The sequence below is a fragment of the Peromyscus eremicus genome, unplaced genomic scaffold (assembly GCF_949786415.1).
Source record: "Peromyscus eremicus unplaced genomic scaffold, PerEre_H2_v1 PerEre#2#chr22_unloc_1, whole genome shotgun sequence".
NCBI classification, from domain to species: Eukaryota; Metazoa; Chordata; class Mammalia; order Rodentia; family Cricetidae; genus Peromyscus; species Peromyscus eremicus.
The window spans coordinates 9,916,946-9,935,510 of record NW_026734286.1 but is presented as its reverse complement, the minus strand read 5'-3'; the positions used below and the strand labels follow the sequence as shown (position 1 = coordinate 9,935,510).

Below are 18,565 nucleotides of genomic sequence, written 5' to 3'. Positions count from 1 at the left end.
CCCCAGCCCTCCCCGGCCTCCAGGACACAGGTGGCCGCCGGGGTGACCCGCGGGAAGGCTCCCCGCCGCCGGGCAGGGCAGCAGGGGGGGGGGGCGGGGGAGGGGGAGGGGGGTTGCTGACACAGCAGAAGGCCTCTGAACATTTTATCAGCTCAGCTCCAAGGAGGGGGGAGAGCCGGGGACCCCCAGGCTGCAGCCCGCCTGGCCTCACTGCCACATCGCCACAAGTCACTGCCACACCACAGCCACACTGCCAGTCACACAGCCACACAGCCACAGCCACACAGCCACACAGCCACAGCCACACAGCCACACAGCCACACTGCCAGTCACACAGCCACACAGCCACAGCCACACAGCCCCACAGCCACAGCCACACAGTCACACAGCCACACTGCCAGTCACACAGCCACACTGCCAGTCACACAGCCACACAGCCACACTGCCACAGCCACACTGCCACAGCCACACTGCCAGTCACACAGCCCCACAGCCACACAGTCACATTGTCACAGCCACTCTGCCACACTGCCACAGCGTCACACAGCCACAGACTCTGACCACTGTCCCACGCAGCTGGGGGCCCGGGGCAGGTGGCGGCGTGACCCAGGCAGAGGCTGAGGTCACCTCGGGCCAGACTCAAGGTCAGGGCTGGGAGAGGCCTGCCCGGCTCCGCTCTGTGTGACACTGGTGCCCACCAACTGCTGTGGGGGAAACTGAGGCGCGGAGACTAGGTGGATCCACCAGACTGGAGTGGGCCACCCGGCCCCAGGCTGTCCTGTCGGCCATGCAGATGGGTTATCGCAGGGCAAGCCACATGGGTGCCCGGGACCCCCACCCCACACTGTGGCTCTGGGACCCTGATGGCAGACGACGCGGGTGGCCGCCACAGCTGACTCAAGGCAGAGCACGGGCCTCTGCTCACCTCACAGCCATCCCCCTGCCTCTGACCACACCCCACGGTCGCCTCCCCGGGACTCCTACGTGGGTCCTCCCCCACAGCCAGAAGTGGGCGGAGTCACGGTTGGCCCCGCCCACCCAAAAGGCACTGCCCACTCAGTGGCAACCCAGTGGGCAGGGTCATGGCTGTCCCCGCCCACAAGCAAGGCCCCATCCCCCGGCCTGGGTCCCTCCAGCTCCTATTGGGAGTCGACCTGCGCGAGGGCCCCGCCCACAGCCTGACCCCGCCCCCGCCCCGCCCCCTCTCCAGGTTCGTGGACACCAGGGTCACAGCCCCACACTCCTGGGGCAGGGGGTGGCCCCGGCCCGGTCAGGTGGAGGCTAGCCCTCTGACGGCCGCCCCTCGCAGGCTGGGGCGGGCTCCGCTCCCTGGGCTGAGCTCCGAGGTGGGGCAGGTACTGGTGCTGACCCTCGATAACCCAGATCTGCCCCCACAGCGACCGCGCCCCGGCCACGCAGCCCCGCGGGCCCGCCCCAGTCCATGACCATGGGCTAGCTCGGACCACGTCCCTAAACACGACCCTGCCTGCCACGGATCCTGGCCACACCGTGGCTCAGCCCCGAACTGCGGCCCCGACCACACCATGGCCCCCGCTCTTGACTGCGACCCTTGCCCCTGACAACGAAGGAGCTGTTTCTGACCACGACCCTGACCATGTGGCCACCCCTGCCCACAGCCACGCCCCCATCGTGACGCGCCTGGCCACGCTCCCTGGCCACAGGCCGCCCTAGCCATTCCCCCTTTGTGACCAGCCACGCCCCATCACGGCCACGCCCCGGCAAGGCTCCCACCCACCCGAGACCCACGCGTGCCCCACACTCACCATGCTCACGCACGAAGTATGCCAGGTACAGGTCCAGCTCCTTGACGGCCACGCCGATGTGGTGCGGCTGCACGCACAGCACGGGGTGCGCGCACGCGGCCGCCTTCACCAGCCGCTCGCCGTCCGTGCTCTCCAGCGGGATGCCCTTGAACAGGATGACCATGACCAGGTCCAGGCGCCACACCTTGTCGGCCTGGCGCAGGCAGTCGATGCGCCGCATCTTGCCCTTCTGGTCCGGGTTGGACAGCACGCAGCCCGGCGCCTTCTTGCCGGTCACGGCCAGCACGAAGTCTTCGCGGCACTCGGGCCGGATGTCCTTGCGCAGCTTGGCCAGCAGCCGCGACGCCCACTTCTGCTTCACCTCGGCCTTCTCGCCCAGCAGCTCGTCCTTCACCGCGCGCTCCTCGTCCTTGGACATGCGCTTCTCGTGCTTCTTGAAGTATTTGCGCTTCCGCGCCTGCAGGTTGAACCAGGTGTAGGCGAAGGCGCGCACGTGCGGCAGCAGCGCCTCGATGAACGGGTGGAACTCATCCTGTGGAGAGGCAGGGAAACTGAGGCCCGGGGCCCGATGCCCAGGCAGGGAAACTGAGGCCTAGGCTGTCCCACCACAGATGTTGAGGGAGGGTCCAGATGAAGCCCTAGACAGGCCAGCAGGGTTCCCAGGGGAGGGCAGAGCGAGCTGGGGATACGGGGGACACTCGCGACCCCGATGGGGCCCAGGGTTCTGGGAAGGGGGCCGTCCCGAGCTGAGGCCAGCGCCGTGATGCCACGTTGCCCTGGGCTCAGGGAAAGCGGCAGCGCAGCTGACTTACAATTAGGCTTCACTGGCACAAGGCAGCCGTCCCCTGAGGTCCCCAAACGCCAGCTACAGGGGTCCCCGGCCGCGTAGCGCGGGACCAAGCAAATCCCAGCGCTCAAACCATGCAGGAGCCGCAGGCCTGCGTCTCCGCCATGGAGACAACCCGGGTGGGCACCCTCGGACTTCCCCTGGCACCATGGGAGCAGCACGGGGTGTCCTTCCCTGGATGGGTCAGGTGGTCCTGGAGCTCCCAGTGTCTACCAGGGGAAACTGAGTCCCGAGAATGTCAGGGCCGGATCCTCAGCCTCAGAGTGTCAGGGGTTTGAGGGGAAAATAAAATCCTGTCTCTTTCTCCCTGTTGGGGGGACAACATCTGGGACTGGAGCCGCGCACCCCCCACGCGGAGGGTGGCTGCTGGGGAGACAGGGAGCACTCCCAGAGCTCCACTGCCCGTGGCATGATGGGGAAACTGAGGCTCAGACCTCGCCAAGATCTGCCCAGGGTCCCCACGGAGCCTCAAGGAGGCAGGCAGGCCGCAGGTCGCAGGCCTGTTTCTTCAGACGAGGGCTCTGAGTCGGGGGTCTTCTCCGGACCCCCCAGCTCACCGAGCAGCCCCACCCCCGCACCCGCCCCACACCCCAGAGCCAGGACACCACATGCCACCTATTACCAAACCTCTGAAAATAGCTGGTGAAGCCAGAGGAGGCCAGGCCGGGCCACCCCGTCCCCCAGGCCAATGTCCTCTGAGGTGTGAGTCACTGGAACAGCTGTGGCCTGGACCTGCGGGGGGGGGGCTGCCCTTCCCCCACCATGGCTGCTGAGCTGGGGAGGAGATGGGAGATCGGGCTAGCCCCAGGGAGCAGGAGCGGGGCGCTCTTCCTGGGTCAGGAGCCTAACTGACACGTGAGCCCAGAGACAGGCAGGAACCAGGTCACACAGCCTCAGTGGGGCTGGGCAGCCGGGTGGGGGGTCCCCGGCCCCGGGACGGGTCTGTGGGTGCAGGAACCATGTGGGGGGTGGCTGCAACCCGGGGCCCTGTCTCTAAACCCACCCGAAGTACTCTGTCTGCAGATCCCATCTGCCACTCTAGGTCCCACCCCCTCAGGGAGGCCGTGGTGGGCGTCCACATCACAGTCCCCCGTGGCCCCGGCTGGCCAACAAGGTAGGAAGGTAAACAGCAAGTGACCGGGTCACAGACCTGCTGGCCACGTTCCCTGTCCTCTCTGGCCCACAGGACCAGCCACAGCCAGGACACTGGCACAAGGGCCGGTCAAAGGAGAGAGCCAAGGCTGGTGTGGGGCTGAGAACCCTCCTGAACTCCTATACATCCCCAGATGCCCTGTCCTCAGCGCCCCCTCCATCTCTCAAGCCTGGACCATGTGGCCATCCTCTTCCCCAACCACGGGAGGACATCAGAGACCCCACAGATGTGGGGGGCTGGAAACCCGGCCTTCCCCACGACTGGGCACCTACACTGGGCCGCTCCTCATGCTCCTCGTGGCTCCTGCCCTCCGAATGTGGGCGCAGTTCTGAGGACCGGCCGTGTCTACCCCCAAACTCCCAGGCATCCTTCAAAGCTCCAACTCCAATCCCTTTCCCACATGGCTGGTGAGGGGCACAGTGCCTCTCGGACCTCTCCAGAACCCTGATCACTAGCCTGGGGTAGTAAAGCGGCCCCCGCGCAGAGCCGGGAGCCCGTGGCCAGCTCTCACCTAACTCAGTCAGGGAGGGGGCTCATTCACCGCATTTACTTTCCGCCCGGCTGGTGCAGGGCGGCCTTGGCCAGTGCAAAGGTCCTGCGGGCAGGGGGAGGGAGTGGGGGACAGACAGGGAGGGGTACCCTCCCCGTCCCCCATACTCCCCAACTCCCCGCCCCCTCCTCTCTCCTCAGTCTGAGGTCATGAATATGCTTTTTTTTTTTTTGAGACAGGGTCACAAACTCATAATCCCCCTGCCTCAGACTCCTGAGTACCAAAGTCACAGGCGTGTGCCACCATGCCTGGTGGATCTTACAGGACCTGTCTTCTTCCAACTCACCCCACGCATGCACCCTAACTTACCATACAGCCCGGCAGCCGCCAGGGGCGGGTCAGACTTAAGATTGGGGTGGGGGTGTGGTGGTGTGTGGGGTGTGTGTGTGGGGGGTGAGTGTGTGTGGGGGTGGGAGGGTGTATGGGTGGGTGGGGGTGTGTGTGAGGGGGGTGTGTGGGAGGGGGTGGAGGGTTTGTAGGGGTGTGTGTGGGGGGGGCCTGTGTAGGGTTGTGTGAGGTGTGTGTAGGGTTGTGTGGTGTGTGTGTATGGGGTGTGTGTGTGTGTGTGTGGTGTGTGTGTGTGTGTGTGTGTAGGGGTGTGTGTGTGTGTGTGTGTGAGGTGTGTGTAGGGTTGTGTGGGGTGTGTGTGGGGTGTGTGTGTGTGTGTGTGGTGTGTGTGTATGTGTGTGTGGGGTGTGTGTGTGTGTGTGTGTGTGAGGTGTGTGTAGGGTTGTGTGGGGTGTGTGTGGGGTGTGTGTGTGTGTGTGTGGTGTGTGTGTATGTGTGTGTGGGGTGTGTGTGTGTGTGTGTGTGTGTGTAGGGGTGTGTGTGTGTGTGTGTGTGTAGGTGTGTGGTTGTGGCCACTGTGACGAGGGCCAGGAGCGATCCAAGGCCGGGCTCGGGGACAGGTGTTCCCTGGGGAGCGGGGACAAGGCCGACTCAAATGAGGAGACGCCCATGGGAGACCTCTGACCCCCACGTGCCCCCGATGCTGGGGTCACGCTGTCCATCACCCCTCAAGTCGCCTCGCTTGAGCGAGGGGAGAAGAGAAGCTGGGAGACGTCTACTGGCCAGGCCGCAGGCCGGAGCAGCAGCGTGTACCAGGTGCCTACTGTATACCCAGCTCTGGACCATGTCTACTGTATACCCAGCTCCAGACCGTGCCTACTGTATACCCAGCTCCGGACCATGCCTTCTGTATACCCAGCTCCGGACCGTGCCTTCTGTATACACAGCTCTGGACCGTGCCTTCTGTATACCCAGCTCCGGACCGTGCCTACTGTATACCCAGCTCCGGACCGTGCCTTCTGTATACCCAGCTCCGGACCGTGCCTACTGTATACCCAGCTCCGGACCGTGCCTTCTGTATACCCAGCTCCGGACCGTGCCTTCTGTATACCCAGCTCCGGACCGTGCCTTCTGTATACCCAGCTCTGGGCTGTGCCTTCTGTATACCCAGCTCTGGACCGTGCCTTCTGTATAACAAGCTCTGGACCATGCCTTCTGTATACTCAGCTCTGGACCGTGCCTACTGTATACCCAGCTCTGGACTGTGCCTTCTGTATACCCAGCTCTGAACCGTGCCTACTGTATACCCAGCTCCGGACCGTGCCTTCTGTATACCCAGCTCTGGACCGTGCCTACTGTATACCCAGCTCTGGGCTGTGCCTACTGTATACCCAGCTCCGAACCGTGCCTACTGTATACCCAGCTCCGGACCGTGCCTTCTGTATACCCAGCTCCGGACCGTGCCTACTGTATACCCAGCTCCGGACCGTGCCTTCTGTATACCCAGCTCCGGACCGTGCCTACTGCATACCCAGCTCTGGACCGTGCCTTCTGTATAACAAGCTCTGGACCGTGCCTTCTGTATACCCAGCTCCGGACCATGCCTTCTGTATACCCAGCTCTGGACCGTGGGTATGGCGGTCCGCGGGGCGCAGGACCCGTCCGTGACCCTGCTCTGTGTGAGGTGACTCACCAACAGCCATTTACCAAGCACTGACCATGTGCAGAATACCTACTGTGTGCCTCCACCTGTGCCTGAGAGCATTTATTGAGCTCCTACTGTGTGCCACACCCTATATACAGCACACAAGAAATGCCCACCCCCCAGGCTGAGGGGTGGGTCACTGGGATTCTGGGCTGGCGTGAGGGGCCCCCACGGCCGCATGTCCCTGGACGGGGAGGGGTGAGGCAGTGGGCCGGTGGGTCCCTGCGCCCTGGGGAGGGGGCTGCGCGGGATTCTGCGGGAGGGGACAGGAAGGAGCGGGAGGCTCCTGTGTCTGGTGCAGGGCGGCAGGAAGAGCCGGAGAGGGAGCAGCGGCTGCGGCGGGAGAGGCCAGAACGCTGACTCGCCAGAATCCAGCGCCCTGATTTACAGGCCTCGGCCCAGGCAGAGGCACCTTCTCCGCGGCGAGGTGGGGGCGGAGGGACGGGGACAGGGGACGGGGCTGTCGCTGTGAGCCCTCTGGGGGGACACACTGGGGCCCGAGCCCATGCTGGGCTGCCCTGGGCCAGCTCTCACCCTCTCTGATCCCCCCCCAAAGCCCCTCTGGAATGAAACCCTAAATGTCAGGTACCCTCTGCTGCCTCAGTTTACCCACTGCTAGGAGGGCAGCAGAGAGCGGCGAGGCCACGAGGAGGAATGAATGGAGGAGGGAGGTGGCCTCAGCCCAGGCCCAGGGAATCCTCAACCTCAGCCAGCAGGGATTTGGCCCCAAACCCGGAATAACTAACGTGGGGCGGGAGGGCGGGAAGGAGGGAGGGAGGAAGGGAGGGGGAGGGGGCGGCCGCCTCAGCCCGGGATTCATGGAAGTAACGGCTGCTTCCTCCGAAGAGTAAAAGTGAAAAGGGGCCTGAGTCACCGCCCAGAGTGACGGACGGGACAGGGGACCCACGGGGCTCCCAGAATCCTCCCGGGCACCTGGTGGCCCTGGCACCAGAACTGACATCGGGCCAACCCCGCCCCGGGCCAGGATCCCGGTAGGATCCGGTCGGATCAGCAAAGGAGTTATTTCAGACTGAACCCTGGCAGTAAAATCAGCCGATTCAGAGGGCCGGGTGAAGAGAGGCACAGAGACAGACAGGGAGACAGACAGGGAGACAGACACCGTGTCTGGGGGTCAGGCCAGCAGACAGGGAGGTTGGGGGTCTGCAGCATTGCTCCTGGGGTCCTCCTGAGCGCCCACAGCTGAGATTCCTACCCGGCCTGCGCCTGGGGACCGCGGGAGAGACCACACGGGGCTCAGGGGACCCTGGGGGTCCCAGGACCCCTCAGGGCCGGCGAGTGGTGCGTGGAGGATGTAGGGGCGCGGGGGACCCCGAACTCAAGGCAGCTTGGGATCCCCCCATCTTGCTCTGGCTCTGCCCCTTTCTCTCTCGCCTGCTGCCCTGGGCTCCCCACTCCCCTGCCCGACCCTCACCCTCCTATCGGGGGGAAACTGAGGCCAAGGCCACACAGCAAGTTCCCTGGGCCGGAGGAGCACTGGGGGTGCCCCCACCCCCACCCCCAGCAGCAACCTGGAGGCAGGCTGGACTCCAGAAGGCCGGGCCGGGGAATTCCACGTGCCCAGGCCGCTTTCCAGCTGGCCACGTCTGCCTCAGACCTCTCAGCCACCAAGCCCAGCAGTCAACAGAGACTTCAGAGTGCCTGGGGCCACACGGCAACCCCATCCCAACTGGTGGTCCCGCAGGCAACCCCGCGATGCCTGCTCTGGGTTGTGGGGTGCCCCCTCCCCAAATCTGGCTGGAAATAGAAACTGGGACCTGCAGAGGGGCAGGCATTTATCCAAGGTCACCAGGGAACCCTGGGTAGGGCAGGCTGGGGTTCCCTCAGTGCGCGGGCCTCCCTTGGGGATCGGAGAACTCTGCTTGCCAAGGTGGAGGGGCCTGGCAGGAATTGGGGACCCCTAGGAGCCTGTCCCTGAGACCGTCCACCTGGGCCTTCCGGGGCCTCCCGGGGCGGAAACTACCGAGCCCCTAACACACTCCTCAGGACGTCGGACAATCGCAATCCTCCAGCATCACACTTAGCAGTTTGGAGACCACTATGTCTCGCTCCCTCTCCGGGGGAAACTGAGGCCAGAGTCACATAGCAAAAAATCAGAAGAGGGCTGTGGAGTTGGAAAGGAAAGGCCCGGGATCCCAGAGGGAACAAAGACAGTTGGGGGGTCCCCTGGCAGGATGGCTGTGCCCCCTCCCCACATCCCCTCAGATGCTGGAACCCAGTCAGGGGGGCGCAGCAGGGCAGGTGCTGGCCTGGCCACTGCAGCCCGCAGTGCCGGCCAGTCCCCTGCCTCCGCGCCGCCGCCGCCGCCGCCTCCTCCTCCTCCTCCTCCTCCTCCTCCTCCTCCTCCAACCCCGGCCTCTGCTCCTCCCGCCAGCCGCCTGGCAGCGCCCTGCTCGGCTCAATAATTCAAGAATCAATGCGGAGCTGGGGGGGAGCTGAGCCAGGGAAGGGGGGGAACCCGCGACGGACACGGGCAAGGCCGCCCCTCCCCCCCCGCGCGCCAACTTCGTGTGCCCCTCCCCCCCCGCGCACACGTGGGCCTGAAATGGAGGGGGGCACGGCCGGTTGGGGGGGCACCTGGGAAACTGGGGACCCGTGAACAACAGCCGGGGGGTCCCGTTCCCCCACAGCCAGGGAGACCTGCGGTGCCGCAGGGAACCCCAAGATCTGTCCCACGGGTGGGTGGGGGGCTTCCTGCCGACACCCACTCAGTTTCTCCATCTGGAGAGGACCCCAGGCTCCCCGGGGGCAAAGGGTGAGGGCTGGGGGGAGGACACCAGCTCCCCCCACGCATCCAGCCAGGAGGGAAGGGATGGGAGAGTCCCATGAACAGTTAGCCAATTCAAATCAAAGTGGGGGTCCAGAACACGGGGTTCCAAGTGCGCAGCCAAGCTAAACCGGGAGGGATCCCCTATCTCAAGAGCTGCCCGCACCTCAGGTCCATGCCAGGAACACCCTGGCCTGGAAGGGGGTGGGTAAGGAGGACGCGCGCGCCTTTTTTATTTCCCACCCCCGCTGCGGAGGGGAGGTTCCAATCTGCAAAATTGCGGTTCCAGGTGGAGTCGGGGTGCGGGCCGGGGCCAGGCGGGCGCGGGGTGCGTACCTGGGTCAGGCAGAGCGGGGAGGAATACATCCCGGGGCGCTGGCACCGGAGGCGCAGAGGCCGAGCGGCCGCCGAACTTACTGAGTCATTTTTGCAGCGGCTCCTCCTGCTCCTCCCTCCGCCGTCCTCCCCGCCCCGCGCCGCCTCCCGCCCGCCCCCGCTCCCTCCCCGCCGCCCGCATCCAACTTTCAAAGAAATCGGCGACAGCAAACAAACAAACAAACTGTGGCCCGCGGACCCCCGACTCCCCTCCCCCGAAATCTGTCCATCTGCGCTCAGGTTCCAGGGACGCAGCAATCCGGTCCAGGGCAGATGGGGCTGAATCCCAGCTGCCCCTACACCCCACCTGTGACCCGCAGCACCCTGCACCCCAGCTGCCCCCCACACCCCACCTGTGCCCCGGACGCCCCCCACACCCCACCTGTGCCCCAGCTGCCCCCCACACCCCACCTGTGCCCCGGACGCCCCCCACACCCCACCTGTGCCCCAGCTGCCCTCTGCACCCCAGCTGCCCCCCACACCCCACCTACGCCCTGGATGCCCCCCACAACCCACCTGTGCTCCAGCTGCCCCCCCAACCCCTCCTGTGCCCCCTGCTACACCCCCTACCCTGTCCACACCCCCGCTCCACCTGCGCCACACAGCACCCCACACCCTATCTGCCCCCCACACCCCATCTGTGCCCCGGGCTGCCCTCCACACCCCTTCTGCCTCCCACATCCCACCCATACCCCCGGCTCCCCTCGTACCCCATCCACCCTCTACACCCCACCTGCAGCTGGCCCCTGCACCCCATCTGGCCCCTGTACCCCATCTGCCTCCCACACCCATCTGCCTCCCAAATGCCACCTGTGCCCTTGGCTGCCCCGACACCACACTAGTGCCCCCAAGCTCGGTCAGTTCCAGCCGGGAGGGGGGGAGCAGGGTGGGAGTCTTCTCTTAAATGGCCAGCAAGTGGCCTGGACACAGTTGGGGGGGGTCCTCAGGGAAGGTGCCCTGCAGGACCCCAGGCTAGACTGTGACACTACTGCTTGCTGAAGGGCAAGCGGGATGACCCAGGCCACCTGGGTTCCCAGCAGTTAGGCCCCAAGCTCAGCTTGGTGTCTAGGCTACCCATCTCATATACGGGGAAACTGAGGCACAGGGAAGTCTCACTCCAACATCACATTTCTTTTTTTTCTTCTTCTTCATTATTACTACTTTTGAGACAGAGTCTCGTGTAGCCCCAGCTAGCCTTGAACTCGTTTTGTAGCTGAAGATGACCTTGAACTCCTGACCCTCCTGCCTCAGCCTCCTGGGATGACAGGTGTGAGGGGCCTTGCACCTGTGGCCACCTTTCTGAAGGAGACATTTGGCCAAGCACGGCCCCGGCCAGTGTCCATAGCGTTCTTACAAGACTGGGCCGTTTTCAGTCACCTCTCTCCCGGGGCCCAAGGGCGAGGGATGCAGGCTCAGCGGGGATGGGGTGCGGGCAGGAGGACCCCAAGAAGATGCTCTGAACCCTTGTCACTGTCACACCAGGCAAACTGAGGCCCAGAGAAGGAAGCCGATGGCTGGGGTGGCAGCACCCAGGAATGCCAGGGACAGAGCAGGTCACCTGGTCACAGCCACACCACGGGAGGTGACGGTGACGCCAACGATAGCGAACACGTTAGCAGCGCCCACAAACACTGGCCAACCCACCCTGGGACGCGAGTGTTCAATCCCCAGCACTGCATAAACCTGGATGGTAGCCCTTGTACGCAGGAGGGTCAGAAGTTCAAAGTCATCCTTAGCTACGTAAGTTCCAGCCCAGCCTGGGATGCATGGGATCACAGCTCAAAACAGGGTTAACAACACTGTACACAGAAGTAAGGTGCACAAATGCACAGAGCCACACTGCAAGGAATCAGACCAAGAGATACTGCAGTACAAAAATGCAAAAGTCCACATTATATACTTTTTTTTTTTTTTTTCCGAGACAGGGTTTCTCTGTGTAGCTTTGCGCCTTTCCTGGAACTCACTCTGTAGCCCAGGCTGGCCTCGAACTCACAGAGATCCGCCTGCCTCTGCCTCCCAAGTGCTGGGACTAAAGGCGTGCGCCACCACCGCCCAGCACATTATATACTTTAAGGAGTAAGAAACTACTGAAGATTTTAAAAAGTGTGTGTGTGCTGAACTCGATGTTGTATTTACATATCTGTATCTGTATAAAATAATAACAAATGTTTGTTTAAAAAGGTGAAGTACAAATGTCAATTTAACAAGAAGTTGTAGATTTTCAACACTGTACACAAACTCCCTTGTTACAAAAAAAAAAGACATACGATAAACACACACACAAAACCCCGAGACTCCTGGTGTCCCACAGCCCACACCTGTCATCCCAGCCACGACGCAGAGGCAGGAGCATCAGAAATCCAAGGCCAGCCTGGGCTACGTGAGCCCATCTTGAGCACCTCCCCATACAAGGGGCTGCACACAGTAGGTTCAATACATGTGTAGTGTGGGGGTGTGACTCTGCCCCAGCCCACAGACAGCTTAGTCACACTGCACCTCAGTTTCCCCATGGGAGTCTAACGCTCTGGGCTGTGAAGACGCAGGCAGACACCTGCAACGAGGTGACCGTATGCCAAGGGCACAGTGGGCGGCTCGGGTGGACACTAGACTTGTACCCCAGTAGCATATGACTCATTTGTGAAAAAATAAAAAGTGATCTCTGTGAGTTCGAGGCCAGCCTGGTCTACAGAGCGAGATCCAGGACAGCCAGGGCTACACAGAGAAACCCTGTCTCGAAAAACCAAAAAATAAACAAACAAACAAATAAATACTGAAGTGGCTGCAGAGATGCTCAGTGGCTAGAGCACGGTCTGCTCTGTAGAGCGTCAGGTTCAGTTCCCAGCACCCACGTGGCGGCTCACAATCACCTGCCATTCCAGCTCTAGGAGACCCAATGGCCCCTCTGGCCTCTGCTGCATGTGGGGCACAAAGACACATAAATAGAAATAAAAACTGCTGGGTGGTGGTGGCGCACACCTTTAATCCCAGCACTCGGGGGGGGGGGGGGCAGAGGCAGGAGGATCTCTCTGAGTTCGAGGCCAGCCTGGTCTACAGAGCGAGATCCAGGACAGGCTCAAAGCTACACAGAGAAACCCTGCCTCAAAAAACCAAAACAAATAACAAAAACAAAAAACCTGAATATAAAAATTAAGCCAGGTGGTGGTGGCGCACACGTTTAATCCCAGCACTCAAGTGGCAGAGGCGGGCGGATCTCTGTGGGATCTAGGCCAGCCTGGGATCCAGATGCTATCTCAGAAAAAATATTTTTTGTTGTTGTTCCTAACACAGCAGCACAGAGGGAGGGGAGGTGGACCACCAGTAAGAGCCTTAACACCAACAACTGTGAAAGAGCACCATGTCCAAGAGGGGACAACCTCAAGTAGCTGGGGAGGGTGGGCTGCGCTCTGGGGCTGTCTCAGGGTCACCCAGGCAGGGCTGCACTCGGAAATTGCTGCCACTAACCCAGCACTGTGGGAGTTAGGGACAAGATGTCTCAGACTCCCTGATCTCCAACCACTCCAGCCGCAGTGACAAGTCCCAATGTCCCCAGGGCACAGTCGGCCCTGCTGGAGACCCACAGCTGCAGAACTCAACCCACAAAGGGGAGTTTCACTTTCTTTTTGTGTTGGTTTTCTCAGCCAGGGTCCAGGAAGCCCAGGCTGGCCTTGAACTCCGGGTTTGCCGCCTACACTTGAGCGTGCTGGGAAGACAGACAGCTTTAAAAGAACACACATGGGCGCCTGTGCGCGTCCTTTATAAAGGGCTGACTATGTGCCTCGCACAAGACTGCGCCTGCGCTCTGGAGCAGAGGAGAGAGGTTGAGTGGGGACCCTCCAGGGACAACGGGCAGGGTGGCTGTGACCTCCCCGCGGATATTTCTGTAACATACCTGCTCTTCCAGGGCCAAACCCAGGGCCTTCTGCAGGCTAGGCCACTGGCCACGCCCCCAGCCCCTCACTGGGGGATTCTAGGCGGGGCTCCACCCTGACCACGCCCCCAGCTCCCCCTAAACAAACTTTTTGAGAATAAAGTTCCCAGAGTGCTTCACTTTGACCCCACTCCACCCTCCAAGGTGTCACTACGGAGGGGCACAGGGGTCACCCCAACCAGGCCTGTGCCAGGCTCCCATACAGACAGGCTGGTGACAGGGCTGGGGGGTCCCCAGAAGGGCCTTTCCCGTGTTGCAGATGGGAAACTGAGGCTGTGGGAGGGGACCCCGCGGCGTGCGGCTGCAGGAGGGGAAGCAGGGTATCCCTCAGGGCTGGTGCAGTGGCTGGACCGGGCACCGGTGCAGGCCTGGCTGCGGGGGGCGCTGTGGCCGGGGACCCCTGTCCCCCGCACCCCCCTGCAGGGCTCCCCTTTTCCAAAGTCCCCACGGCGGGGTGTGAGGTCAGGGCGGCGGCGGCCGGCTGGGCCCGGCGGGTCTATATTTAGAAAATGATACGAAACGCTAAAATCGCGCGGGGATTCCCCTCCCGAGCCGCCAAGGACGCGGCTGCGGCGGCCCGGGCGCCCGGTGCGGAGCCTCCGCCGCGCACGCGCACCCCGCGCCCTCCCCGCCCGCCCGCGGCTGCAGCCTCCCCCTCCCGGGTGCAGCGCCCGCCGGGGCTGCGGACGGCGGCGGTGGGCGGGGCGACCGGGGCCGCGGCCATTTTCCGCTAAGCTGCGCGCGCCGCCGCCGCCGTCGCCGCCGCCGCGAGTCCCGGACGCGGGTGGGGACGGGGAGGGGGGGCCGGGGCCGGCGAGCGGAGCACGGGCGTCCGGCTCGCACAGCCCCCCGTCCCGGGACCCTCGGCGCCGGCGATGCCGGGGGCGCCCAGGCGCGGCTCCGCCCCCGAGGGCGGGCGGGCGGGCGGCGGGCGGGAGGAAGCCGCGGACCGCGCCTCCCCCTCCCGCTTCCCAGAAACCGCAGCGCCCCCCCCCCCCGACCCCACGCGCAGCGCCCCGGGAAGGTCCCCCCGCGCGGAGCGGGAACGGGGGCGGAGACGTACCATGGCGCTGTGCGGCGAGGCGACGGCCGCCGGCGGGGAGGCGCGTGGGGAGGCGCGTGGGGAGGAGGCGCGTGGGGAGCCGCCCGCCCCGCCCGCCGACCCTCCCCCGGCCCGCCCCCCGCCGCCGCTGCCCCGCCAGCCGGGGCTCCGGCCGGTCCTCGGCTGCAGACCGAGGCTGCCGCGGCTCCGCCGTCAGCGCCCGCATCCCCGGCCGCCGGTCCTCCTCCCGCGGCTGGGCGGGCGGGCGCGCGCGCTCGTGCACACCCGCGGCCGCGGACACGCGTGCGGGCGACCCCGGGCCGCGCACGGCGCGCGGCGCGGCTGACAGGGGAGTCCGGAGGGCGGGGGGGACGGGGGGGACAGGTGCCGCAGGCCGCGCTCTGCCCCGGTGCTCCCCACTGGTGCTCCCCACCCCTCCGCGGCGCCCCCCCCCCCCCGCGTCCCCATCCTCCCCGGCCACGCGCTCGGCCCCAGAAGCCCCACCTGGAAGCGGATGGACAACAGTTCAGGGCGGGCGCCCTGGGCACCCCGGGGGACTCGGACCCTGCCCAGTCTGCACCTGCTCGATGCCTGGCCACGCGCGGCCACCGCCCTCAGCTCCTCCCCCGGGAGGTCCCCCTAGTCCCGGCCTTTACTCCCCGCTGCAGCCCTGCGTTCCCTGGGGCTCAGAGAGGGTGATTCACCTCCCTGAGGCGGAGCAGCATGGAGGAGCCAGCAGCGCACCGTGGGCACCGCCAGCGCCGGTGCTGTCCGGTGGGGAGGACGGGCGGGCACTTGTCAAACTGTGAGGGTGCGGGCCGCCCCTCCTCCCCTCCCCTTGATCCTTTACCAGCCTGACCCCAATCTCCGACAGAGGCCAGAACACAGAAGAGGGGTTGGGGGTCAGGCTGGCAGGCCGGGATGAGGCTGGAGGCAGGGGGATGTCAAGTTCAAGACCCGCGGGGGCAAGATGTTTGGACCTGTGTCCAAAAATTTAAAAAATGGGGGCGTGGTCAGGGTGGAGCCCCGCCTAGAATCCCCAGTGAGGGGCTGGGGGCGTGGTCAGGTGGAGCCCCGCCTAGAATCCCCAGTGAGGGGCTGGGGGCGTGGTCAGGGTGGAGCCCCGCCTAGAATCCCCAGTGAGGGGGCTGGGGGCGTGGTCAGTGTGGAGCCCCGCCCAGAATCCCCAGTGAGGGGCTGGGGGCGTGGTCAGGGTGACGTCACCCTCCCCCACAGCCTAGCACTGTCCATCCCCACCACACGTAAAGCAGGAGGTCAGGAGTTCAAGGTCAGCCTTGGCTGCGCTGGCCTCCTAGGCCAAGGTCAGACTCCGTGTGACCTGCGCCTTAACCGCAGCGGCGGACGGGCGCGTCTGTGAGTTCGAGTCGACCCTGGCCACACAGTGAGACTCCGCCTCAAAGTGCTCGCGGGCCCGGGGCGCCGGGACTGTCAGTGCGGTCCCGGGGAGGGCCGGCCGGGCCTGCGGCGTGAGGAGCAGCTCGGCCATCGCCAGGCAGACAGACGGACGGGGCCGCCCCGCTGCGCAGGGGCGGGTTATCCGCCCCGACCTCCGTTTGCACGTCTGTAAAGTGGGGCCGTCCGGGTCCTGCGTCCGCAGGGCTGCTTCGTTTAACCGACGTTAAGCCCAGTCTATACATTTCTTTAAGGCAGGGTCTCGTAGCCCAGGCTAGCCGGGGACTCCGTGGGTAGCTAGGGATGAGCGTGCGATGCCTTCCTCCTCCTCCTCCTGTTACAGACGGGGAAACTGAGGCCCGAGGGTGGCGACCCCCAGAGCAGCCTGGGCTACACAGAGCGCGCCTTCTGCAAACCACGCAACAAGCCGGTGGTGGGGAGGGGACGGGGCCGGTCCAAACCAGTCAGGAGAGTCCCGGGTGTCACTGACCCGACCCGTCCTGGTGACGCACGCGTCGCCCCGCACCCGGGAGGCTGAGGCAGGAGGGCTAGCCTGCGGGGTCAGAGCCAGCCTGGGCTACAGACCGAGCGTCAGGTCGCTTCGTGGACGACGACACGGAAGCGCACAGAGGGCGAGGTGGCTCCAGCGTCGCCCGCGAAGGACGGCCGAGTCCGGCTCGAACCGGACGGACCCGCGACCCACGCCGGGCTCTGGGCTCCCCGCGACCCACGCCGGGCTCTGGGCTCCCCGCGACCCACGCCGGGTTCTGGGCTCCCCGCGACCCACGCCGGGCTCTGGGCTCGAACCGGACGGACCCGCGACCCACGCCGGGCTCTGGGCTCCCCGCGACCCACGCCGGGTTCTGGGCTCCCCGCGACCCACGCCGGGTTCTGGGCTCCCCGCGACCCACGCCGGGTTCTGGGCTCCCCGCGACCCACGCCGGGCTCTGGGCTCGAACCGGGCGGACCCGCGACCCACGCCGGGTTCGACTTTCGACTCTTCACCGCGGAAGGAAAAGGCGAACCCCGGACAGCGCAGGGAGGCTTCCCGAGCTGCGCGCGCACCGGGCCAGCGCCCACGCCGCGCTCCACCGTCTCTGCCTGGGGACAAGTTCTGGTCACTTAGCCCAGGCTGCCCCATTTGCCGCGTAGCCGTGGCTGACCTTTCCGGACCCTTGTGCCTGAGCCTCGTGGCCGGGGCGCAGGCGTGGGCACGTGTTTCCGGAGTGACTGCCACGGGTGGACGCACGAGCTATCTCCGGCTACTGTCCCGGGTGGACGCGGGAGCCATCTCCGGCTACTGTCCCGGGTGGACGCGGGAGCCATCTCCGGCTACTGTCACGGGTGGCGCGGGAGCCATCTCCGGCTACTGCCAGGGGTGGACGCACGAGCTATCTCCGGCTACTGTCCCGGGTGGACGCACGAGCTATCTCCGGCTACTGTCCCGGGTGACGCGGGAGCCATCTCCGGCTACTGTCCCGGGTGGACGCGGGAGCTATCTCCGGCTACTGCCACGGGTGGACGCGGGAGCCATCTCCGGCTACTGTCACGGGTGACGCGGGAGCCATCTCCGGCTACAGCCCCGTGCGGAGGCCTCCCGACGCCCCCATCCTCAGATGACCCGCCGGTCCCTCCCGCTGGGACCTGGAGGGTCGGGGGTGAGCTCAGGCTCGCCCTCGGCTACACGGCGGTCGGAGGCCAGCCTGGGCTACGTGAGGCTCCGACTCATCAGCAGAGAGGAGTATGAATGAACCGGACCCGGCGTCCGTCCGTCCGTCCCGCGCGGGCGGGGACCCGAGCCGCTCACTGCTCTGCCGACGCGCTCCTCCCACTGCCTGTCACCTGGGGGCGGGACCCGAGTCCTCAGGATAGACTATTGGCTGAGGTCCCTCTGACCTGGCTTCTGATTGGCCAGAGTGCGGCTCTACGGCCTGTGATTGGTCGCCGCAGGCAGCTGCCCTTGATGTCGCGGACTCCATCTTTATTCCTGGCGCTGCCCTCCCTTGCACCGCTGTCTCGGAGCCTCCCTGGGCGGGGACGGGGTGGGGGGTGAGGGAGTGGGGTGGGGTGTGGTGTGGGGGACATGTGGTGCGGTGTGGGGTGGGGGAGATGGGGTGGGGGAGATGGGGTGGGGGGCTGGGCCGACCCGCGCTGCAGGAGGGACGCTCAGTCAGTGCACCCACCTCCCCCGCACTGCCGCCTCCGTTTGTCAGGCAGGGAAACTGAGGCCGGGCGCGCCCTGGCGCCCCGGCTCTCGCAATGGAGACCGGGCGGACCGACGCCCGCTGGCGACCAGGAGGCCTCCGTGACGTCCTCTGTGAGACCCCGTCCCTCCCGCCTGCTGGACCGTCAGCAGAACTTCCAGTTTGGGGGGCGGGGCGGGACTGCACCCCTCTCTCCAGCCGGGGAAGCCGCTGAGCGGAGGCGAGCGCACCGCGGCCTCGCTGCCCGCGGGCCTGGCACACGCGCCTGGGCGTGGGCACCGGCTGCCTGCAACCGGAGCGCTGCCCGCACACGCCCGCCCGCCCGGCGTCAGGGGGAAACCGAGGCAGCAGCCCTGGCCTGACAGCCCCGGCGGCTCTGCACCCCGAGCCACGCTCCTGCCTCGGTATCCCCGTGTATCAGGACTGCGCCATCCGGTGGTCCTGCCGGCTGCAGGCCTGGCCGGTGCAGACCAGAGACCGCTGGACACAGC

The 18,565-nt window shown here is 65.4% G+C and overlaps 1 protein-coding gene across 3 annotated transcripts in view; it reads right to left on the bottom strand.

Annotated features, from left to right (window-relative positions):
* The window catches only part of Nfic (nuclear factor I C), a 32,832-nt gene extending 18,307 nt beyond the window's left edge, over nt 1–14,525 (bottom strand). For 2 of the 3 annotated variants that reach the window (XM_059251704.1, XM_059251706.1), the window contains exons 1-2: nt 9,449–9,555; nt 1,785–2,316 (exon numbers count right to left, since the gene is read on the bottom strand). In XM_059251704.1, coding sequence (XP_059107687.1) covers nt 1,785–2,316; nt 9,449–9,478 — 562 coding nt within the window. In that variant the 5' untranslated portion in view covers nt 9,479–9,555. Of the gene's footprint in view, nt 1–1,784; nt 2,317–9,448; nt 9,556–14,478 lie in introns of those variants that run through there. The other variant, XM_059251705.1, reaches the window with a different exon arrangement.
* Between the last annotated feature and the right edge of the window lie 4,040 nt (nt 14,526–18,565).